Genomic DNA, 25,542 nt, shown 5'->3' on the forward strand with positions numbered 1-25,542 from the left:
TTGACATACAATGGATGGATGGATGGATGAATTGTGATAAGAGTTGTACGAGCCCCCAATAAAAAGATTAAAAAAGAAAAAGAAGTCCAATCAGGGAGGACGAGCAGGCTTGGCTCCCATGCGCTGATTGAATTATCAGGAGAGACCAGTCTGTTCAGAAGGGCAATACGCTTGGTCAAGTAGCGTGTTGACGAAACAGGGAAGGTCCTCGGAGGACTGACATGGTGGCTGCAGCAGGGGCTCACACAGCAATGACTCGAGGATGGTGCGAGACTGGCAGGGTTATGTCTGCTGTTCACACGGTCGCTGTGAGCGCCAACCTGCTTGTTGGCACCTGACAACAGATATGTACCTCGTCAGTGATGGTAACCATTGCTCATTTTCAGAGCTGGTCTTCTTTCATCACTAATGGCACTCTTCCCTTAAAGAAATCTTGCTAACGTTATGTCTGACCCTTAGGAGCCATAAGGAGCCTTTGTGGCGTCGTGGTTATGCATTGTGCTGCTAGCTTCAAGGTCGACAGTTTGAATCCAACAGCTAGCTGCTCCTTGGGAGAACGACGGGGCTTTCTACTCCCATAAATAGTCTTGGATTGGATGGTTGTGAGTTGCACACACAAAGGCAATGAGCTGAGTGAGACCCAAGCATTTTCAATGGCCTCTTATGCAGATGAGGGTTGGATGTTGAATAAGAAAGACCGAAGAAACATCAATGCATTTGAACTGTGGAGTTGGTGAAGACTCCTGGAAGTCCCGTGGCTCCCAAACTACAGCTCTGTCTTTGGAAAATACAGTCAGATCCCCTAGAGGCAAGGCTGCAAGACGTCGTCTCCCGTACTTTGGACGTGTTACCAGGAGAGACCAGTCCGTGGGGAAGGACATCATGCTTGGTAAAGCCGCCATCCCACCCTCTGGACAAGATGAGCTGACGCAGTGGCTGCAACCACGGGCTCAAACTGAAGAACAGTCGCGGGGGCAGTGCTGGACCGGGCAGGGTTCTGTCGTGCTGCTCCTGGGTCGCGGTGACTCGCAATGGACTCGGAACAAGAACAGCACTGTTCATTTTCTAGACCTTTTACGTTTCTCAGGATCTTTTTCGATTCTTTTTATGTTTATGCTTGCCCTTTAAAAAAATTGTGCTTTTCCAAGCTTTGAAATTCTAGTTTAATTGTATGGCTCTTACCTTACTTTTATTTCTTAGTTTATATACTTTATTCCTATTGCAAGCCTTTATATGTCCCTTCTGCCAGTTTAATGGTCTTAATTTAGTGTGCTGCACCCTGCTGCAGGCGTTTCTGGGTTTTCATTCCTACTTATTAACTCACACAGTTTTAAAGTACACCCCAACCACAGCACTGCCGCCGAGCTGGTGCTACTGACCCACGGTGACCCTGTGAGGCGGGCAGAGCTGCTCCCCAGGGTTTGCAGGGCTGTCAATCGGGAGGAGACCTGTTTGAACTCCTGGCCTTGGGGTTAGCAGCCAACTCATAACCAACTATTCCACTGGGCACCTTTCATTTCAAAGTCAATCGAGACGTAGTTCAAAACACAATCCGCCTATTTTCAAGTAACAGCTTCAGTGGCCGTCAGAACATCCACAGCCATGTACGACCACCACCGCAGCCAAGTGTAGAACACACTCACCTCTCAGAAAGAAATCGGTATACACCCTGTGGCGACTGACCAGCGCCCCCCCTTTTTCCCCCAGCCCCGAGCAAGCACACATCTATGTTGTAGCTACGGTGTCCCTCTTCCAGACTTCCCATGTGAGTGGGATCATGTAGCTTGTGGTCTCTCCCTTCACTTAGCATGTTCTCAAGGATCACCCACGCTGTGGCATGTTTCAGTACGTCCGTCATTCATCTTTCCGGCTGAATACTGTACTGTATAGATACACCACAGTCTGTTTATCCACTGTTCACTGATGGACAGCGGGATGCTTCTGGTTTGAACGATGTCCCTAATAGACATCCCCATACCAGTTTTTGGAGGGATAGATGCTTTTTCTTTGGGGTCCAGGACTAGAGGGAGAACCCACCCACAAACACCGTGGAGGAAAAGGCCGGGTCATCTTCTCCCTTTAAGATGATGGCCGAGAACACCAGAGGGCGCAGTCTCATGTCGCACGTGGGACTGCCACGATTGGAAATCAACTTGACGGTAGTTAACAAGAACTGTGGGTTCATAGGTTAACTCTTACTTTACTTGTTTAAGAAACTGTTAAGAAAACTTCCCAAAGTAGCTAGACCATTTTACATATCCAGTAACAGAGTATAAGGTTTCCAATTTCCTCCACATCCTAGGGAGTGTGCAGCTGGCAAACAACAACAATGTGGCCTGGATGGGTGATTTACAGAAAACATGGTATTCTTTTTGCGTGTGGAAGAATCTTGGCTTCCTTGTCACAATCAGCTGGCTGGATATTTCTTGGTTTATCTCTTTGTCTCGTGGCTATTCCATCGAGTCTGTCTGGACCCGATGTCACTCGCACATGGACTTCACTACTGCGGTTTTGTGGTGAGGTGTGAAATCCGGGCAAGCCAGTCCTCCTACTTTGTTCTTTGTAGGACTGCTATGGCTACTGGCTCTGGTCATCTGAAACAAGTTGGGTTCCAATCCACACACAGGAGGTGCTTCCCCAAGAATTCCTTTCAATGGGGCTTTGTGCTTGTCAGAGTATACTTGCAATTCTTGTGTTAGGGTTAGCTATTGGTGCTACTGTGAACAGAAACAGCCCCGGTCGGTGGTGCTGTGGGGTTAGGGGTCGGACTGCAGAGTCAGTGGTTCAAAGCCACCAGCTGCTCTGCAGGAGAGAGTCGAAGCTATCTGCGTCCTAAAAGATTTACGGCCTAAGCACTGGAATCGACCCAGTGGCAGTGGGCTTTTGTTTGTTGTGAACGGAGTTATTGTTAAATTTCATCTTCTTGCAAGTGTAAAGATATCTAACAATTCTGTACAGGATCTGGCATCCTGAAAGCTTGTTGGACCTGCTTTTTAACGTTAAGATTCACAGAGGTACAACAGCTGTGGAGCCCACCGTCCCCACAATGCCCTCCTCCAGCCCCCCCCCCCCCCCACATCATGTTCAAAGCTAGATTCATCTCGTTCCCAAACAGGGCAAGTCCACTCAGATGACGGCCTCAGTCATCAGGCCTGGCAAGCACAGCCTCTGTGAGCCGCTTCCCCCCACCGCCCCAAGACCATCTTCTGAAGGATGCCCAGATGAACTCAATTTCTCTTCCTGACTCTTCGTAGCGCAGAAGGGCTGGAAAGCACTTGAAGGAAATCACCCACATTTGCTCTACAGACCAGTTCAGGGTGAGTGTGCTCATTACCCCGGGTTTCATTGATTGATTTTCCCCTCTTTTGCCAAACAGGTTCCATGCGCCTCTCTGTAACAGCATCTGAAACGTGCCTGAAGCCAAGCTTCTTGTTTACAGATTTGCACACCTGTAAATTTACATGAAGCAATGCATCATCTTCATTGATTATGTTAGTCAGCTCCGCTCCATAATGCCTTGGAGGATTTTTATGAGAATTCTGCCACTGGGACTACAAGACTCATGGCAAAACGGAAGTGAAACTGCATTCATTCCTCGTCTCCAGCGTAAGGCAGGACACCGGAGTGGCAGCAAATGTAAAGTTACATTAGCCACACTAGCAGACAGCAGTCTGAGTTTGAGTCCACCCTGGGGCCCATGAGCAAAAGGGGCTCAAGTGCCACGGCCAGAAGCCAACACCTGTACATGCCATGGAGCGGAACTCTACACCGACACCCCCCAGCCCCCAAGGAGACCAGCAGGGAGGAGCCACTGCGGGTAGCTGGCAGGTTCCTCTCTTCCAAGCAAGCACGGCAGCGGCCATTGGCTAGATAACGGTCACCGGGATGAGGGCCTGGGAGGAGCTGTGGTGTGGAGAGAGGGAGGAAGAGCAGATGAAGCCGGTTTCACAGTGGGTAACTAACTATGTGGGCGACAGACCACCACAGGACTGAAATAAGACCCTGATTGGGGGGGGGGGGGAGAGAGAGAGAGGATCTCAGTTTGTCAGTTATGATCTGTGTGTCCCTGCCCTCAATCCTCAAGAGCCACACGACCCTTGCTCAGGCTCATGCTGACTCCACTCTCCCCTCAGGGTTAAAGATAACCCAGGCCCCCTGGGTGCTGACGGTGAGGCCTGACATAGCTTCAAGGGTCGGGTAGTAACACCCCACGGTGGAGCAGGCTTCAGCTCCCACAGCAGGGAGGGGGGGATCCTTGGGGAATGGAAAAGGTGGGTGTCATCTAAGGGGGGGGGGCGATTGCTATTGAGGAATAAAGTTATTTGTGTGGAGAGGTTGAAAGTCTGACTTTTTAGGTGAAATTTTTTATTTTGCCATGCCAGCAACTGACTCAATTTAAACAAAGACTGCATCACACAGAAATATACCCAACTCTGTCTACAAGCCACCACGTTGGGACCCCGCTGCTCTGTCTCCAGTGTCTCCTATAAACCTCACCATACCTTGGAAGGTGGTGTGATTGTCCCCAGGTAATGTGGAAGGAGAAATTGAGGCTTAGAGTAGTGACAGAATAAGAATTCTAACCCAGCATTCAAGTGTCTGTGAGCTTTAAATTTTAGCCTCAATTTCTGGGGTCCCCTGCCCGGGAAGAAAGCCTTCTGCCAGGTTTTTCCAAGGCATCTCCTCCTTAATTTCTCTTTAAAAATAAAATGACCCCAGCCTGTTTACCTTTAGTACTTTTTGGCCTCACTGGTCAGGAAATAAAACAGGTCCCAAGCCACAGTTATGCCAGGCATTCAGATAACTGCCACTCCCCATCCGAGGTTGAGGGCTCCCTAGCAGTCGGCTTCCCCAGGGCAGCTTCTCGTCTTGTGGGCCGTCTCTTCCTTCCAAAGGACAGCAATGCTTCCCAATTCCCTTTAGACTTTTTAGAGGCTGGCATCACCCTCTTCTGTAATGGGTTCCAGCCATTTGGTTAATCAAACATTCACCTAGCACCAAAGGGTGATATGGTAGGAGCCATGGCGGCCGGGAGGATTACACGTTGTCTGCTGACCTCAAGATCAGCCGTTCAGAACCACCAGCGGGAGGGAGAGGAGGCTTTCCACTGCAGGAAAGATGTGCAGGCTCAGAAACCCATGGGGCAGTCCGACTCTGTCCTGCACAGTTGCTCTGCATCAGCAATGACTTGAGTGGCAATGAGTTTGGTTGGTTCTTAAGGGATGCGATACGAACTAGCCATGCTTCTGGAATAAGGCAAGCCGGAGCAATTAGGTAAGAAAAAGAAAGAAAAACATCCAGGTTGTAAAGGAAGAAGTAGAACTACCTCCAGTCACAGTAGGCCTGACTTTGTATGTAGAAAACACCAAAGAACCCACAAGAGCCCCGAGCGTGCATGCATGCACACCACAGAGTGGCAGGCGTGGGAGGAACGCGCTCGACTCATTTGTGCTTCCGTACACCGGCAATGAACAACCCGAAGAGGAAAGCCGGGAAACAACTCCATTCGAAGCAGCCTCGAAAAGACCCAAACGCCCAGGAACAAACTTAATCGAGGAGGTGCAAGACTCCTGTTACAAGATAGGACTGAATGAAATGAAACAAGGCCTACCTAAATGGAACTCCATCCTGCATTGATGGGTTGGAAACCTTAGTGGTATAAGAAGTTCATACTACCCTAAGCAGTCTGGAGATTCCGCACGGTCCCTATCAAAATGCCAACAGCCTTCTTGGAAGAAATGGAGACGCTAATCCCCCAATTCAGGTAGCAATGCCAGCCCCGAAGAGCCAAAAACAATCTTGGAAAAGAACAAAGCTGGAAGACTCACAGCGACTACAAAGCTACTAATCAATGGAACACGATATTGGTCTAAGAATAGGTATACAGGCCGATGGAATAGAATTGAGAGTTCAGAAACCAACTCACACATCAAGTGAGTGTTTGATACGGGTGCAAGTCCATTCGATGGGGAAAGAACAGTGTCTTCGACAAATGGTGCCGGGCCATAGCTCTCCACACACAAAGTAATGAAACTGGACCCGTATCCCATGCCATACGCAAAAATGAATTCAACATCGAGCTTAAAAACCTAAACATAAGAGCAAACCCTAGAAAATTCTCCAAAGAAAACATGCAGCTAGAGCTTCCAGAGCTTGCTGATTCCTCTTTGTTCCCCAAACTCAGAGACCAGTCCAAGGGAACAGGACTTGAGTCCCTGAAGCTCGTACAATCTGGTGTTTGGGGAAGGGCGGCAGGGACGGAAACGCCACCTGCTTCACTTCACGAGACCCAGATGGAGAACAGGTCAAAAAAGCTCCAAAGTTCCATATGTTTGTTTAACGAAACTTTCTGCGATTGTGCAGTAAGACTTTTTTTATTTTTGTAGAATATAAATAATGGATTCACGTCGATACCTGTCCACCAATGTGCACGGCCACCACAACCACGTGCCCACGACAGATGGATGGACGGACAAAGTGCGGTATACTACACTACGCAATACGACTCCGCTACAAAAATAAATGAAATCTTAGCCTTTGCTGTGATGTGGATGAATTACAAACAGTGTGGTTACGAGAAATAAGGCCGACGCCAAGGGTGGACGGCTGAAGTGAGCCACGATCTCAGACAGTGGCTTTCTTCTTCCTGCTCATCAGGCTAAGCACTGAGCGGTCTTTTGTTCTGGAAACTCAACTTCTTCAGAAAAGGGATCAAAGCCTATGTCATTTCTCATCATCGCCTCCCCTCTAGTCCTCTAGTAGCCATAACCCCCCGTCCTTGTCATTCAAATTCCCCCTTTCGATCCCCAGCTACACAAAACATAAAGGGGGTTAAAATCCTCACAATTGGGCCACTAAGTACTCTCATGCTAGCGGAGAAGACTGAGTTGTCAAGGATTTCCTTTCACTTGGCTCCAGGCTAAACGCCCATAGCCCATCGCAATAGCAGTTTCCAAGAAATCAAACGAGAACTTGGCATTAGGATCGAAGAAAGGTTTCATAATAGCTTTCAATGTGCAGGTGCTGCTTGTTGACATTGAGGAAGTTCTTCTTCACCTAATGCAGCTTCTCATATTATCAGCTCAGCACAGAGAATAAATACGGTGAAAGCATACACCCCGATGCACGCCTTTCCTGAATTTTGAACCACGCGGGGTTCCTGTTCTGTACTTGTACAGGCTCCGCGCGAGCACAGCAGTGTTCTTGAATTCTCCTTCTTCTCAACACTGTCCGCAGTGGGCAACGATCCTCGCGGGCAATAAAACACAACCGTCTTCCGAGGACTGTCACGCGTTCGCGGTTGTTTTCTGCATGCCCCTTGCTCTAGTTTCATAGATGCAAAATCTTTTCTCTCCTCGCAGGATCCTTTTCCTCTCTCTCTTCTCATGCATACTTCACGTCTCCTTAGTTTGCAAACAATTACAGTTTCTCACATTTCTTATTTGGGTTTTTCTTGGATGTTTGGTGAAACATTAAAATGCTGCTTCGAAACGGCCTTCGACATGCGGGTGTCGAAGGGATCAGGTATCCGTCATCAGAGAACAAAAAAACATATTGAGAATGAGGGACGGTGCAGAGTGGGGACCCAAAGCCCATCTGTAGACAACTGGACATCTCCTTGCAGAAAGAAGCTGCCTTTGAGGAGGGAGAGGTTGCTACAGCGTGGTCTTCGGTGCAGGGAGAGTAGGCACTGGGCAGCTGGTTTGTTGGGAAGCCCCCAAATTACTATCCGGAGTACTCTCCTCTTGGATTGGTCGTTTACTGCACAAAAAAGTCTCTAGCCTCTGGCCCCAGGCTGTGAGTCTGGTTGCCAGTGTTCTAAGAACAAACCTGGCTGAGGCAGCTTAGCGGATCTCACCTTTGGAGGCATGAAGATTGTCATGTCAGCTCTGTGTTCAGCCAGTACCCTGTCTCTGTGTCCGTGGGTCCAGAGCCCCTCTCTAGATCAACCCTGGGCTTCTGTCTTCGTGGACAACGCGGGCTACGTGCACGTCTGTGCACAGCAAGGGAGGCGATCTGGGGGTGCAACTGCTTCGCACACATTGCCCACCAGGCTGTTCCCCGCTCCAGTGAGTGGAGGTGCCAGTTCTTGGCGGTCTCCTTTCACAGACAGTTAGCTCGTCGCCCAATCAGCTTAAAGCAGCTCCATTTGTCCATCTGTCTCCGAGCTTCCAAAACGGCGATAACTCTCCCTGCTGTCACTTCTTGTCCCGCTCGCTTTGCAGTTTTGGGTTTCTTTCGTCCCTGTCTCTCTTACCGTCATGCTGGCAGAGCTGGGGGTGTTGCTGGGTTGGGAGGGGGGCAGACAAAGGCATATATTCTACCTTTTACTAAGAGCTCTGGCTTTTTACATGACTTTGGTAAGTCAAGAGTTTTTAAATAGAGTCGGACAAACAGTAAGAATGGAGGGAAAACAAAAGATCGAAAGATCTCTGGTTTCACATAGTCCTTGGCATACCTTGAAGGAGCCCCGGTGGCCCTGTTAGGTACACATTGCTACCCATAAGGTGGGCCGTTCACGGGGAGGGTTAATGAAGCCATCGGTCCCTGTAAGGGTTTATAGATTCAGAACGGCCCCCTCACACACACACACACACAGTGTTACTATGAGTCAGGACGGAATCAGTGGCAGTGGATTTTGGTTTTAATATTTTTCCTAGAAGGTTCAACTATTGCCTCTGCCGCTGATACTCAGGCTTCCATAAGCTAGCCATTCTCTCTGAACGGAGAGCTGGGCACTGTGGCGTCAGTGAGTGAAGCCAGGGTGGTGTTCGGTGAGAAAGGCTTGGGGCTCTGGAGAGAGAGAGAGACCAACCACACTTACCTTTCTTTGTCTTACAGGGCCCACGCTCGGGGTGGATTTCCTGTAAGGGACGAGACACCACCTTCCCCAGCCCGGCACTCAGCATGTACTGGTACAAGCGCTTAAACGTCCTCTCGCACAGACCCTGCCAACGAGAACGGCCACGTGACGGTGAGGCACCGGCTTCTAAAGAGTCACAGGAATGCACACACGCTCAGGACCTAGCCTACTGGATCGTTTTAATTTAAAAAAAAATCCAGAAGGGGTTTCAAAAGATTCTACAGGTGAATATATTCACTGAATTTTAAAAAAAGACGACAAATGATTCCTCGCAATCTTGGTTGTACTGGCAAACGGTCTAAAACCACCTGCAAGTCCACTGAAAGGGGCATGGACTCACCGTGGACAATGCAGCCACAAAGCAGAGGAGGGGAAGCTGGAGTGACTGCGCAGGAAGGCCACCAAGCTGCACTCTCAGGGACAGAGCAAGGTGCAGAGCTGCAAGTAAGCAAGCAATTCTGCCTTCTGATTATGAGAGGGGGCAGGACAGCCACGTAAAGTGACTCTCAAAGGCCAGTGACGATGGGAGCGTGGCCGCCTGGCCTCGAGCAAGCCTGGAGAGGTTTCCCTCACTGCTGTTGAGTCGATGCCAACTCCTATACACCCCCTATAACAGGCGAGAACTGCCACTGTGGGTTTCGGAGCCGGCAACTCCTGTCTTTCTCCCCAGGAGCGGCTGGTGGTTTTGAACTAATTATTATTATTATTTTTACCAACTAAATGTCACAGTAATCCGTAAACCTACCCAAGCCTGTGCACCTGTAGATCTCTCAGGTGGCAGTGGAAAACACAGGAGACGTTCAAATTTAAGGTCGCGGTTTTAAATAAATTAAAAAGTTGATGGGGATGCCGGGGATGCCATAGCAAAATGATGCCGCGCGTCCATATGTCTAAAGGCTGATGATCAGAAGTGCATTTGGGTACCCGTGGCACCAGCAGGCAGCCTTCCAGGGCTGGCTGGCCATGCTTTGTCACCTGCATGAGGCTTTTTAATAAAAGCAATTTACTTTCCATTGTTGAAACGCGAGATTTCTCTCTCTCCCTCTCTCTCTCTCTCTCTCTCTCTCTCTCTCTCTCACACACACACACACACACACACACACACACACACACACACACATTTTGGCTTCTCTTAGGAAACAAAGAGAGGCAATACATTCTAGGGCCATAGTTCCTCAGAGCAACTGCTGGGTGGTGCTGGGTGTAGCTGCTCCCCCTTCGGGGGGCTGGCCTGGACCCAGGCCCAGTGAGATCCTCTGGTACTGTGGTGGATGCCAGTTGCTGGCTCTCATCATTTCTGCACTACTCTTCTCTTATAGAGGAGGAGAATTAAATATTGCTCGAATCGATATTGCTATCAAGATTGGTTCTTATACGTCTACTGCTCTCCAGGCCCCTGCTGGCATTTGCATCCGTGTCTTGGGACTAGTAAGCCGAATTACCACTGCTATAAATTCTGGAGTGAACGGGAGGCCTTCACAACTAAGACTTCTTTGTTGAATTGCCTCTTATACTCTGGGGGGAGTCACTGCGGTGGGCTGCTGGCGCCACACACATATGAAAGTCTCAGACGAGGAGCCAGCACGCTGGTTGTCTGGCACCTGTAACACACAGGACGGTCAGGATGACCCAGATGACTCACAGATAGCCCATCCAAAGGCTGCTTTGAAAACGGCATCTCACGTTCATCTAGCCGTGCCCCCAGCCCTCCGGAAACCCCAACTCCCTCCAACCCTGGACCTGAACATACACGGCCCTCCGCTGCGGAGGACAGTGCAGGCCTGCCTTCTGGGGGCACGCCATGCGGGCGTCACACAATCTGCCCAGCAGAACGAGAAAAGGGGCAGTAGTGGGGGAACACAAATGAAGACAGCATCTATAGGCACAGTACCCACTTTGTTGGTGTTAGGGGCCACCTAGCCAATTCCGACGCACAGTGACATGATGCACAACAGAGCCAAACGTTGCCCGGCCCTGCGCCATCCTCACAATTGTTCCTAGGCTGGAGGCTACTGCTACAACCACGGTGTCCATCCGTCTCCTGGAGAGCCTCCTCTATTCCCCTGCGCCTCCACTTGACCATCCCACCAAACCCCACCCCCGGCAGCCTCATGACTCCTGCTCAGCCCCCTGCCACCTCCGCTTGCAGCTGCAGACCAGAAGTCACCAAGTGAACACCCCAGAAGAGCCTCACAGATAACACACCCCCCAAATCAAATGTGTCCCGCCTCGCCTCCCCACCCAAGCACCATGCTCTTTCCATGTTCCCCGTTCCTACGCTCATTCAGTAAACACGGACTCAACATCTCCTGTGAGCCGGGCAAGGCCTTCACAGTGGGGCAGGGCAGCGGGCAGTGTTTGCCCCAAGCGGCAGTCACCAGAGGCCACACGAGCTGGGGGCCTCATCGGAAGACACCTTCTGCTTCATTTGCCTCCACGATCTGGCTTTAGATACTCACCAACGCTCGCTAGTTTCAACTCCGAAATGTTTCTCCAAATGCAGACCCACATCCTGGCCAAGGCCACAGCGGGGTGCCACACCACGCTGCCTGTAATCTCTGCTGATCACCAGTTCCTCTTTCTCTGCCCTCTTCCTGTGGCCTTCCCTCTCATAAACTGCCACCAGGCACTGGGGGGAGTCGATGGCAACTCATGGTGCCCCCACTTTATTTTTATAATTTAGATCATGCATTAGAATCTTCCAGAGCCCTAATGGATGTTCTCAAGGGGAAATGGTGATGAAGTGCGGCTTCAGGCCGAGCTGTACAAGGGCAGCAATTAGAAACCACCAGCTGCATGCAAGAGCCCCCAATAAAAGTATTTTTTTAAAAAAGAGAAAAGAAATCACCAGCTGCTCCGAGGTAGACAGATGGGGCTTTCTATTCCCAGAGTGTCAGTCTTGGAAGCTCACAGGGGCAGTTCCACCCGGTCCTACAGCATGAGCAGGCATGGATCCGTGGATTTGATGGCAGTGAGTTTGGTTTGGGTTTATGGGTGCCCTTGATGGGTGTCAGGCCTTGGCCTTTACAAGGGGGCTGTTTTCTCCAGTCTGGTCTATAATTCGTATCAGAGCAGAGTTCTGCCTTCTGACGGCTGGTTTCTCAGAAGTAGATTGCCAGGCCTTTCTCCCAAGGGGCCTGGGTAGACTCACACCTCTCGCCTTTGGTTAGCAGCCGAGCATGCTGGTGATGTTTGCACGCCCAGGGACTGTGAAAACGGCCCACACCCCCCTCTCTAAAAGCTAATGTGACACTTAAGACCTTTCTTGCCAGAGCTCAACTCTTCTTGGCAGCCACCCCTCTTGGCACTGCCCTGCCCAAAGGACGTCAACCTGGTTACTCATGGGACGCATCGCTGGAAATGTCCTACGACCTCTCGTGATGTCATGCCTCTGTTCGAACTGCTCTCCTTTGTCTGCGATGCCATTTCTCCTCTGTCTGCTGGGGAAGACTGAATCTCAAAGACCTGCCAGCTTCGGCTCTCTCTGTGAGGCTTTGAAGAGAGAGGCCCCTTCGTCCGCTGAGCTTGACACATCCTGCAGGGCATTCCACAGGCCCGGCCCTCTGCTCGGCTGCTGAGCCCCCGCGAGCCACCTGCGGCTCATGGATTTCCGTAATCTTAGTGCAGAGCTTCTCTGACACGGATTGGGCACTCACGGAAGTGCCTGGTGGAGGAGGGGGCAGAAGGATGCCCCACACCAGCCCAATCTCGTCCCTCACCTGCTCCCTACAGCTGACCTGACACCAGGCCATGCCGCCCCGAGTGACGCCACACGGTGAGGATTTTCATCTCCCGTGTCTGCACAAGCCAGACAAGGACCAGAGAGGAGCCACGTGGCCAGGCAGGGCTCAGTGAGCGTGGAGACACCGACTTCACTGCTAGGAGGGCCTCTGGAGGGGCCCACCTTTCAGTTTCGTCTGTTTTATCAGACCGATGCACAGAAAGCCCTTTCCTGCACCACCACCACCCCCCCCTCCCCGCTGTGCACATGCAATGCCAGGTGCACTCACTCTGACTTGGTGTCTCTACGAGGTGGCAAGAGATGGGGACTGGCTTGGGCACAGCTAACTCCAGCCAACGGGCACCGGGAGAGGCTGCCGGTTCACACTTGCCAGGACTTGGTTTTGACGAGGGAAGTGGGAAGCCTAGCTTTTTGTGCGAAAGCTTGAGTCTTGAAAATCCTGGCTGGAATTTATTTTTAACGGAATTTTTAACTGTGTACATGCCAAAACGGACCCGCACAACTTAAGCTTTCAAGGGCCCTGGGGCATGCAAGCAGCCCAGCAATCGAGAGGCAGCTCCCTCCTCTGGCCCAGAATGAAACCGGCAATTAGAACTTCCACCAAGCAGTGTAAGGTGAGACCTGAGGAGGATAACTGGGTATCTCCTTTCAGACTGTAATTCAGGCTCTTTGGGGACTGATTGCCCTGGTGGGGCTGTCGGGTAAACCCTGGACCACTTGCCCCAAGGTTGGCAGTTCACTCACCAGCTGCCCCTCAAGAAGATGAGGCTGCCGCTACCATAAAGATCTATAGCCTCAGAAATCCTAAGTAGGGTAGCTCTCAATCAGAATTGACTTGCTGGAAGCGGGGTTTTGCGACTAATTACTGGTACCCACAAACTTGCCCGAGTCCCCAGGAATCTTTATGAAAATGACTCAAAATTTAACTGTTGATCCTTCAGGACAATCTTACTTATCCCCATTTCCCTGGCATCCAGCGCAGCTGGTCTACCATGCGCTGCTTCTCCATTCTCATGCTACTGACGCCTTTAGTCCTGGGTCCAAGACCAAGCTGGCCAATAACTAACTACTGGTCTCCTCAGCGTTCTCAGTACCATAACTCTGTTACGCCTGTATAAGTAAAACTACCAGGTTTGAAATTGCAAGTCTGATTATGAAAGTAGATCTGAATGCCAAGGTCGTCGATTCCTTATGAACTGCGATCACATACCCAACAGGAAGCCTCGAGCGACTAGAGAAGTCAAAAGAATGTGGCTTCAGAACTGAGCATGGATGCCATTCTGTAAAGCCAAGGAAAAGCCCGTCTGTCTCACAGCTGGGCGTCTGCCAGTCCCTAAAGGGGGCTTCGGGCTGCCATGCATCTCCACTGGCCCACGCACTCCTGGCGGCAGTTGGCAGAGCATTCAGGACCCCTCCCCCGCCCCATCCGAATGTGTGGCTCACCAGTTCTTCCCGCAGCTTTCCCAGCGTCTCGATCTGGTTATTCCGCGTGCTCAGCACGCCTGAGAGCTTCTCCATGAGGATGTCGTACTTACTCCTCCTGTGGGAACACAGAGCAGGTCACCTTTCTCTAAGATGCTGGGAGGCTACAGCTACCTGCTGCTCAGGTTTCTACGAGCTTTCGGAGCACAGCTCAAAGGCAACAAGCGCATGCGTCTGTCTGCACTCACCTGTCCACGTGGAAGCGGTTCAGGAGCAAGAGGATCGAGTGCTGCTGGGCCCCAGTGGGCAAGCGGATCACGTGCGACTGCATCGTGATGAGCCCGTTCTTGTTCAGGATTTTCCTGTGATAATGCAGCTTGCCAGCGTCGACCCTGGGGCAGGAAAGGCGTGTGCGTCACGACCCTGGGTTGGAGGCTGGCATCCCAGGGAGTGCGGCATCTCTCCCTTGGACATGTCTCACCAGGGAGACACATACCTCTTATCTGACCAACCCAAGAATCCCGTCCCTGGGAAACAATGGACGCTGAAAGAAAAGCCCGGGCTCGCCCAGAGTCTCCCAGGAGGGGAAGATGGGTGATGGGGACCACAGACAAGGGCAGGCCCAGGGAGGAAGGGCTGGCTGGGTGGGTGGCAATGATATAGGTTGGCGAGGTCGATCAAACCTGAATCTGTAGTGGCCAATCACTAGTGGGGTGGGGGTGGGGGGCAGACCTCTCAGTTTCCCTGGGAGGGCAGCAATTCATAGGACTTCAGTGATACTAGGCTTTGGTATCCCTTCTGGCCTGCTCCACCTTCCCCTCTCAGAGCTACTGCGGTTTGTGGAGAGACTGAACGGTCACCTAAAGGGCTCTTCATAAAGAAAAGTCTCGGTGCAGGGCTGAGAAGGCCACGGGGACAGGCCGGGGCCCTGTTTGTGGAGTGCAGGGTGGGCATGGCCCTGTGACTGGCGCGGAGAAGGAAGGCCACCCTCCTTACTTGAACGCGGTGCTGTGAAGGTCTCGCTGGAGCTCTCCTTCCCACCTGGACCTGCCTAACCGCTCCAAAATGCAATAGGAGAAGTCAGGGAGCTTCAGGTCAGGGTCCCCCTCGGCGCCGATCAGGGCCCGGTACCGCATGTCCTGGGAGGCGACGATGATCAGTTTCTTTCCCCACCTGCACACCAGAACCAACCACGGGGAGACATCCGCTTAATCGATTTGGAGACAGATAATGAAGGTAAGTTTTCAGCTCTACCTTACAGAAGAATTCGAAGAGAAGTTCACATCGTCCCCCCAATGAAGCAGGTCTGCAGGGTCTTGGAGCTGCTCCGTGAGTGCCGAGGGGAAAGCCAACCTGGGGTCTCTGGAAGTGGGTGCCGTCGGTATGACGGTGGGTGGCTCACGCAACAGCCCATGACTATCTGCTCACACGACACCGGGCACCAAACAGAACCACCGGTCAGAACTGTCATGGTGACTCCACGGTCTACAAGCTCCAAAAGAGCAGCACACGGCACACGGAAAGAGGCGGCAGCCGACATTCCCAAAGAAGAATCCGGCTCCTGGGGTCTGGAAGAAGCCGAGCCGACCTTATTCACAAGTGTGTGTGTGTGTGTGTGTGTGTGTGCGCGCGCGCGCCCCGCCTGAAAGACTGACACACCAGGTCCTCTGAGCTCACACAGGGCAGAGAAGCAGCAGGCTGTAACCTCCCGTGGCTCCGTGGAACTGAAGAGCTAGAAACATATAATAGACACCTAAGGGCGGGCAGGAGAAGCCAGGGCTATTTTGGGAAACTAGGGCATGCAACCACTGGAGCCCTGGTGGAACAGAAGATCACACACGTGGGGCTGCAAACCGTGAAGTCAGCACATTAAAACCACCAGCTGCTTTGAGGGGGAAAGACGTGGCTTTCTACGCCCTTCAAGACGTACAGAATCCCACAGGGGCATGTCTACCCCATCGGACAGTGCAAGACATGGAAAAATAACAATTTATAAATTATCAAGGGTTCATGAGGGAGGGAGTAGAGGAAGGGGGAGGGCGGGGTAAAAATGAGGAGCTGATACCAAGAGCTCAAGTAGGAAGAAAACGTTTTGAAAATGATGATGGCAACAAATGTACAAATGTGCTTGACACGATGGATGGATGGTGATAAGAGTTGTACAAGCCCCCAATAAAACGATTAAAAAACAAACAAACTTGGGACACCTTTCGGTGGGCCAGCACCCACCTTATAGAAGTCCAAGAAGAGAAGGTAGAAGGCAGGAAACAATATTTGAACAACTAATGACTCCATTAAGAAGAATGCAGTATCAGTATTGGAGGGAGGCCATTATCAACCTTCGACATGCAGAAGACACACCCTTGCATGCTGACAGCATGGACTCGAAACACATGCTGAAGATCCAGGACACGGCCTGCGGTTCTGTTTCATTACAAAGAAACCCCAAATCCTCGTAACAAGACCAATAGACAACACAGTGACACACGGAGAAAGGACCGAAGTTGCCAAGGATCTCCCTTTGCTTGGATCCACAAAGAGAGCTCATGCAAGCAGCAGCCAAAATCCGAGGGCGCACTGCAAGGGCAAATCAGCTGGACAAGGCTTCTAAAATGTTCAAGGGTGGGACTCTGAGGACAAAAGCTCACCTGGCCCAAGCAGTGGAATTCTCAATTGTCTCATATGTGTGTGAGAGCTGGAGCTGGAATGGGAAGACCACACTTGAATTGATGCATCGGAATGATGGTGTTGGAGAAGAAGAATACAGACAATGCTATGGACTTCCAGAACAGACAGACAGACCCATTTGTTTGAAGACAGACAACCAAAATGGTCCTTTGAAGTGAAGTTGGGGGGGGGGGGGAGGTTGTAAAAAACAAAAGACACACAGAATAGTGCAAAGGGCCGAAGACTTATTCACATGTACCTTAAATGTAAATGGATCTAACTCTCCAACACAAAGGCAGAGGTTAGCAGAACAGATTAAAAAAAAATACAATGAAACCAGTAACCAGGCGCTGTCACCAGGAGACTCACTGTAAATCAAAATACACAAGCAGGTTGGGAGTGAAATATAGAATGAAATAGTCAGGCAAACAGTAACCAAAAGAATTTGTTGGTGTAACTCTATGAATGCCAGATAAAAAAAGAACAAGTAAAAACTTGTTACAGGAGCCAAAGAAGAGCATTACATAGTAACAAAGGGTCCTCTCAAGAGCTAAGGTAATGATGAACTCACACCCAAATCTATTTCACACAGGGCATCAGAGAGAGCCTAGAGGACGGAGGAAGGCTGCCCTGCAGTTTCTGCACTTGTGTGGAAACAGACGGCCACAGCCTTTTCCTGTGGAACCTTCGTCAGCAGGCAAGCACGTTACCCACGGCGCCAACTGAGCTCCTCTACTGTGTCTGTGCCATGGAATCGGTTCCGACTCAGCGGGACTCCGAGGACAGCAGAAGGGAACGTTGCCCCGACATACACCGTCCTCACAATGGTTAGTTTGGGGCCCATTACTGCAGCTACAGGGTCAAGTCATCCATTACAACTCTACCTACACCTAATAACTGAGTCCCCAAATACACGGAGCAAACACGGACCCAATCCAAGAAATAACTAAATAACTTGGCAATATTAGTTGGAGACTTTAACATACCCCTTTAGATAATGGAAAGGCAATCTGCATAGAAGGTTAATATGGAAATAGAGGATTTGAACAGCACTCTAAATTAACTTGTTAATTATAGGAAAGCTGGAAGACAGCTACCTGGCCAGGCGACGGCCATAGGAAAGTATAAATGCACGAGCGTTCTATGAGAAGTAATCCCACAATGGCATGCAGAAACAGTTGAACGACATCATTAACATGGAACACTGGTGGTGTAGTGGTTACGAAATGGGTACCTGCAGGAGCAACAATTCAAAACCATCACCTGCTCCGTGGGAGAAAGACAGGGCTTTCCACTGCCATATACAGCTGCAAGGAGCCTTGATGGCGCAGTGGTTATGCTTGGACGCTGTGAACTGCAAGGCCAGCCGTTCAAAACCACCACTTGCTCCGAGGGAGAAAAACGGGACTTTCTACTCCCATATATAGCTACAGTCTGAAACTCTCAGGGGGCAGTTCTGCCCCGCCCTACAGTGTTGGTATGAGACAGCATCGAGTCAACGCATTTGGTATCATTAATATCATATGCAGGTAAAATTTTGAAGATAATTCAAAACCAGATGCAGCAATACATTGATCCTGAACTGCCAGAAAGTCAGGTCAGGTTCAGAGGAGGACACGGGTCAAGGAATATCGTTGATGTCAGACCAACCTTAGCCAAAAACAGGGAAGATCAGAATGTTTTCCTGTGTTGTATCGACTACACACACACATTTGTCTGAATCCCAACAAGCGATGGGTAACATCGAGAGACTGAGAACTCCAGTACACTTACCTGTGCTCATGCAGAACCTGTACATAGAGCAAGGGGCAGAAATTCAAATGAAACAAATGTGTAAAGTTTCACATCAGGCTCACATCCTTTTACCCTTATATTTATTCAATCTGTCTACTGAACAAATAATCTGAGAAGCGGGACTATCTAAAGAATGGGGCACCAGGATTGGAGGAACACACTCTGTTGTTCCACGGCACCTAGCAACGAGCGTTCCTCCAATCCTGTGCCCCATTCTTGACACAGTCCAGCTCCTCAGTGTCTTCAGTATACAGACCGAGTACACATAAGGGCAACAGGATGTGCGCTTGACATGAACTTGATTCTAAATCACGCAATATCCCCTAGTTTTGTTTGAACTGCTGCCTCTTGGACTATATAAAGGGATTGGAGGGACACTCTTACAACCTGAGCTATGCAGGTGCCACATCTTTGCTTGCTGAAGGAGTCGAGGACTCGAAACGCTTACTGATGAAGGCCAGAGTCTAATGCTCACTCAGCATGGATTACTCAGAAGGTCACCTGACGCCTAAATGTCTACGGTATGCCATGTTGGGCAATTTATAATACAGGTCCAGGGCTGCAACTTCAAACTCAAGAATTACAATTGTAGTGGGTTGGGACGTGAAGGGATGGTGAAGAGACAGAAAGTGAACGTAGTCATTTCTTACAAGAAGCATGGCTGCCTAACTATAGTTACAGGGGTACCAGGTCAAGAGAAGGCCTTGTTAAATTCTTGTGAGTCCTGCTAGCGTGCTGAAAAGAACGTACCAACAAACTGGAAAAAGTAGAGAACAATGGGGAGAGGTAGGCTAGCCTTCAGAAGCAAGGAAGAAGGAGATGGGGAAGAACCAGACAAAGATGCCTTTCACTACTGTGCTGGAAGTCTTAGCCAGCGCTACTAGCCAACAAAAAGAAATCAAAGGCATGCAAATTGGCAAAGAAATAAAACACTCTTTATTTGCAGATGGTATAATTCTTTGTGTAATAAGCACCAAGAACTCAACAAGAAAATTGTTGGAAATAATTGAAAGCTTTGGCAATGTAGCAAGGTACAAGATCAACGTAAAAAAAAATGAATCGGATTCCTGAACACAAAGAGAGCTCTTTAAAGGAAACCAATATAATTTACAGTAGGCATACAAAAGATGAAACACTTAAGAATAAACCTAACCTGAGAATGAAAGACGTGTATTATGAAAACTACAAAACATTACTACAAGAAACCAAGAGAGATCTACATAAATGGAAGAATGTTCCAAGTTCATGGATAGGAAAATATAAAACTGTGAACATGTCAATATGAATGACCCAAAGCAATCTAGGAATATATTGCAGTTCCGATCCAGATTTCAGAAGCATCCTTTGAAGAAACGGAAAAAAGTATTCACTGAGTATATGGAAAAGAAAGAGAGCCAGGATAAGGAAAGCGAACACTACTTAAAAACAACTACGTAGAAACCTCTCATTTCCCACCCTCACACACCACAGTAGTGAAAACAGGTTGGCACCGGTACAAGGATCGCTACATAGACCAATGGAACAGAACAGAGAACCCAAAGGAAATCCATCCGCTTACCAAGGGTCAAAATACATTAAATGGGAAAGAGTTTTTCAACAAGTCGTGCTGGCAAAATTAGATTTCCCTGTGTAGAAGAATACAACAGGACCCATACCTCACTCTCTCTATAAAAACACACTTAAGATGGATGGAAGAACTAGAATGTATATCCTAGGGAAGACAGGGGCAAACTCAAGGGCTTCAAGACACAGCATAAACACAGTGCCAAACACAGTGAAAAATACACATGCAGAAGTCAAAATAGTGAACTAGGACCTGCTCAAAATAAGGCACTTTATATGTATCAAAAGAAGTCACTAGGAGTACAAAGAAAACTCACTGACTGGGGGAAAAATGGCAATGATATGCCAGACAGGGGATAATCTCTAAAATTTATAAAAAGCAGACCAGGAAAAGAGGAATAAGCCAATTAAAAAATAGGCAGAGACCATGAACACACAGTTTACCAAAGAAGAAATCCAAGGAACTCACAAACCTGAAGCCATGCTTGTGATCACTAGTCCTCTGAGAGAGGATACACATCAGAACAATGATGGAGTACCACCTCACGCTGCTATTGAGAGCGACATTCTCTAAAACAGGACCATGAATGCTGGAGAGGGTGTGTGCGAGATGGGAACCACCCTCATACACTGCTGGGGGCACTGTGGAACTGCCATCCCTGGGGACCGCGGCATGGCACCGCCTCAGACAACTGAGGACGGAAATGCCACTTGACAAAGCAGTCCCTGGACTTGGTATAGGCCGTAAGGAATTCACAGCGGTCGTACAGATACATACATACCCACATGCCTCGCAGCACAATGCACAAAAGTACGGAGATGGAAAGGACCCCAGTGCCCGCCAGTGTTAAGAATCGTAGATAAGCTTTGGTACACACACAAAAGGGAACACTACACTTTGTTAAGAAGCAATGCTCTTTACTGTTGTTCTTATTCAATATTGTGACACACCTCACAACATGGGTGGATTTAGAAGGTATTGTACTCAGTGATGCTAGTCAATCACAAAAGGACACATATTAAATGGAAACATCGTTACAAAAGCAAAAAAAAATCAAGACAAAGGATTTCCACATGGTAAGAAACAACAGACTTTGCTGGTTCCTGGGAGTGAGAGGGAAGGGGAAGCACTGGGCTAGCGGGCAGACTGGTCTAGGTCAAGGGCAAGATACCGCTCTACCAGAAGAAATAACAGAGAACAAAGTGGGCAAGTTGGGAGAGGGTGGGATCGGGCAAGTTATTGGGAGGTTTGATAAGTTGTTTAAATTGTTGAATAAAAAAAATGATGATCTGAAAAAGCCCCACCTAATTCACAGTACTTCACTGTCATTGTCGCTTCTGACTCATAGCAAACCTATAGGGCGGGGTAAAACAGCCCCAGGGGGTTTCTGAGACAATACATTGTTATGGGAATAGAAAGCCTCTTCTTTCTCCAGAGGAGCAGCTGGTAGTCTTGAACTGTTCACCTTGCCGTTAGCAGCCCACCAGGGTGTGAAAATACAGAAAAGGCAGCAAGCTGAGGAAGAACATGGACATTAGGGGAGGTCACAACTGGTCACTTCTCTCTACAGAAGCGTGCGTGACACAGGGAGCTTGCAACTGGCCGCTAAACCAAAGTTTGTCAGTTCAAATCTACCCAGTGGCTTTGTAGTAAAAAGGCCCAGTGACCTGCTTCTTTAGAGATCACAGGCAAGAACATCCTGGGGAGCAATTCGAATTCTACTCTGTAACACACGGGGTCGTCCTGAGTTGAACTGACCACAGCAGCGGCTTCTCTCCGGTCTGTACAGTAGGAACACCAGCTGGAAGGAAATGGGAGGGGCGGGGGCCGAGGGCAAAGGAGATGGCGCCAGAGAAGTGACTCCCCCGAGCTCAAGCTTCCCGCACACTGGAAGGTTTCTCCAGAGGAGGGGGACTGGCACAGGAAGAGAAGGGCTGATGCAATCCGACCAGCATTGAGGCTGTGGGCCAGATGCAGCACTGACCACAACCCAGGCTTCAAAAGCCAGAAAATCCCCGAGTCCCCGCCCGGGGTGAATTCATTACCTGCCGAAGGCTTCCACCATCGTACAGTGAGGCTGCAAGGACTTGGTCCGGATTTCATTGGTGATGTTTTTCCTCTCCTTGAAGTAGCGGCAGGAGCCCTGGATGCCATCCTTGTCCTCCAGAATCATATGAATGGGGTAGACGTCCTCTAAAGGGACCGGGTCCCTCTTGGACTCCAGAATTCCGGTTTCTAAGTCAATTTCTTCATACCTAGATGGGGCAACAAACACAAGGCCACCACTCAGCTTCAGAGATAGGGCTCGCAAGGCATGTTCTTTTGTCAGCCTCCAGCACAGAAAGGGGAAGTAAGCAGACCACTGGGGCTGACTGCTTTCCAAATGAAGAATCTTGACGAGACGGGCTCCTGCGATACTATCCCACATGATGGAGACCTTGCCAGGACCCCTCAAACCCGCCCCAGAAGCTGGATACTGGGAAGAGTGCTCTCTTACAAAAACTTCAAAGCCCAGTCCATTGCTGCTGACCCCACAGCTACCCTATCGGACAGGGTGGAGCTGTTCCCGGGGTCTCCAAGATGGTAAATCTTTAAGGGAGAAGATAGCCTCACCTTTCTCTGAGAACGGCTGGTAGACTTGAACAGCTGACCCTGTGGTTGGCAGTTCAATGCTTAATCCAGTCTGCTACCAGGCCTCGTTAGAATCACCTTAGTGACCCCAAATCACAGTCCTTTTAGTTTCCTTCTGGGTTAAATGATGGCCCTCCCCCCCACCACCTCAAATTATGTACAGTAAATCCTAACCTCTATGAGTGGCTTTGGACTGCTAACCTCAAGGTTAGCAGTTCGGAACCACCAGCTGCTCTTGGGTTGGGGGTGGGTGGGTGTTTTCAGTGGAGGAGGCTTTCTAGACTCTGGGAAACCCATGGGGGTCAGTCCTACCCGGCCCTATAGGGGCCACCATGAGTTAGAATTGACCCACGGCAGCAGTTTGTTTTTTTTAAACATGCTCAACTATAATCCCATTTGGGAATGGGCTCTCTTTGTCATATTAATGAGGCAGCATTAGTGTAGGGTGCATCTTAAGTTTTAAATTGTTTGTGTTTCAGACCCAATCCAGGAATACATATGGCAACCAACTAAGAAGGAGGGGAAGAGAAAGAAGGAAAAAAGTTATCAGTAGCAGGGAAACAGGGCACTAACCCACCCAAGGGGAGAGTGTTGTTTACATCTCCACAGAAGAGGGAGAGGGGTCCAGACTTCAACCGGTATGTCAAGACGTGAATGCAACATACCGAACAGCATGAAGCAGGGAATCAACAGAGAGAATTGCGGGGCCGGTCCCAATGCCAACTACATGGACACCCCCTCTCCCCCGAGAATAATTCACTTCAGAGAGCAGCACTGAAGCTAAAGCTCAGGGAGAGGGGAGCTTCTTATCAGAGCACACGTGAGCAAACAAAGAGGGAAGGAGTGAGAGTGGAACACATCCTGGTCCAGAGGACAACATTCCTGCTCAGAGCAGCCAATGAACAGAGAGGACCATAGGGCCAGCACCACCATGAGACATGATGTCCTTCATTGATCCATATAGTGCCTCGACGGACAACACTGGAGACACAGTGTGGGAAATGCGCCCCATCTGACCCCACCACACTGGGGCGAAACGCTAAGGGCGTGCAACAAAAGGAGCAGAGCAATGAAGTTCCCAGGGAATACCAAAAATAGACTTCAGAGCCAGGACATGGCACTCCATCAGACTACATCAGAAAGCACTCCTGAAGGTCAGCAAACAGATCTGAAACCTTTTATAGGCCTTTTTTCCCCCTTTTGGTCATTTAAAAAATTGTTTTGTTTTCTTTGTTGTTTGATTTTGCTCTTGTTTTTGTGCTTATGATTGTCTCTGCGTGTCTATCTAGATAAGAGAGGCAGAATAAATAATCCAGGGGAGAAAACAATGGGGCCGATGGTTCTGGGGGGACACAGGAGAGGGGGAGGCGGGGGAAAGGAAGAGAGTATTAACAAACCCAGGGAAAAAGGAACAACAAGTGATCTAAAATTGATGGCGAGGAGGGCATAGGATGCCTGGTGGGGCTTGATCAAGGGCAATGTAACTGAGAATTACTGATACCTGAATGAAGACCAAACAGGATACTGGGACAAGAGGAAAATAAAAGGAAACAGAGGAACGAACTAGAAGGCAAAGGGAACTTATAGAGGTCTAAATACAGGCAAGTACATGTGTAAATATATTTACATATGACGACAGGGAAATACATCTATGTACATATATTTATAGGTTTAGTATTAAGGTAGCAGATGGACATTGGGCCTCTATTCAAGTACTCCCTCAATGCAAGAACACTTTGTTCTATTAACCTGGCATTCCATCATGCTCACCTTCCCGACATGATCGCTGAAGACAAAGTGGGTGCATAAGCAAATGTGGTAAGAAAGCTGATGGTGTCTGGCTATCCAAAGATATAGCATCTGGGGTCTTAAAGGCTTGGAGATAAACAAGTGGCCATCTAGCCGAAAAGCAACAAAACCCACAGAGAAGAAGCACACCAGGCTGTGTGATCATGAGGTGTCAATGGAATCAGGTATCAGGCATCAAAAACGCAGAACAAAAAAATCATATCATTGTGAATGAGGGGGAATGCAGAGTAGAGACCCAAAGCCCATCTGTAGACAACTGGACATCCCCTTACACGAGGAAGAGACAAGCCAGTCAGTGTGCAGTGTAGCACTGATGAAACATACACCTTTCCTCTAGTTCTTTAATGCTTCCTTCCCCCCACTATCATGACCCCAATTCTACTAGACCAGAGCAAGTACATGTGTACAAATTAAGAGCTGGAAACAAAGGGAATACAGGACAGATAAGCCCCTTAGGACCAATATTGAGTAGCTATACCAGGATGGTAAGGGAAAGGTGGGGGGAGACAGGAGGAATGGATCAGAATGATCTACGTATAACCCCCTCTCAGGCAGATGGACAACAGAAAAGTGGGTGAAGGGAGACATCAGACAATGTAAGACATGAAAAAATAATAATTTATAAATTATCAAGGGTTCATGAGGGAGGGAGGGTGGGGAAGGGAAAACATAAGAAGCTGATACTACAGGCTTAAGTAGAAAGAAAATGTTTTGAAAATGATGATGGCTGACAGTGGGACAAGAGGAAAGTCAAAGGAGCTAGAGGAAAGAGCTAGGAGGCAAAGGACATTTATAGAGGTCTAAATACAGGCATGTACATATGTAAATATATTTATATATGAGGATGGAGAAATGGATGTGCATATATTTATAGTTTTAGTATTAAGGTAGCAGATGGACATTGGGTCTCCACTCAAGAACTCCCTCAATGCAAGAATACTTTGTTCTATTAAACTGGCATTCCATGATGCTCACCTTCCTGACATGATAGCTGAAGACAAAGTGGATACATAAGCAAATGTGGTGAAGAGAGCTGATGGAATCCGGCAA

The 25,542-nt window shown here is 49.2% G+C and overlaps 1 protein-coding gene across 2 annotated transcripts in view; it reads right to left on the reverse strand.

The window, feature by feature from the left end:
• The window catches only part of GTF3C1 (general transcription factor IIIC subunit 1), a 72,627-nt gene that overhangs the window by 44,005 nt on the left and 3,080 nt on the right, over positions 1–25,542 (reverse strand). For both annotated transcript variants that reach the window (XM_075564652.1, XM_075564651.1), the window contains exons 2-6: positions 22,098–22,307; positions 15,024–15,200; positions 14,276–14,419; positions 14,049–14,145; positions 8,825–8,948 (exon numbers count right to left, since the gene is read on the reverse strand). In XM_075564652.1, the coding sequence (XP_075420767.1) occupies positions 8,825–8,948; positions 14,049–14,145; positions 14,276–14,419; positions 15,024–15,200; positions 22,098–22,307 (752 nt within the window). The remainder of the gene's footprint in view (positions 1–8,824; positions 8,949–14,048; positions 14,146–14,275; positions 14,420–15,023; positions 15,201–22,097; positions 22,308–25,542) is intronic.

The sequence above is a fragment of the Tenrec ecaudatus genome, chromosome 12 (assembly GCF_050624435.1).
Source record: "Tenrec ecaudatus isolate mTenEca1 chromosome 12, mTenEca1.hap1, whole genome shotgun sequence".
Classification (NCBI taxonomy): domain Eukaryota; kingdom Metazoa; phylum Chordata; class Mammalia; order Afrosoricida; family Tenrecidae; genus Tenrec; species Tenrec ecaudatus.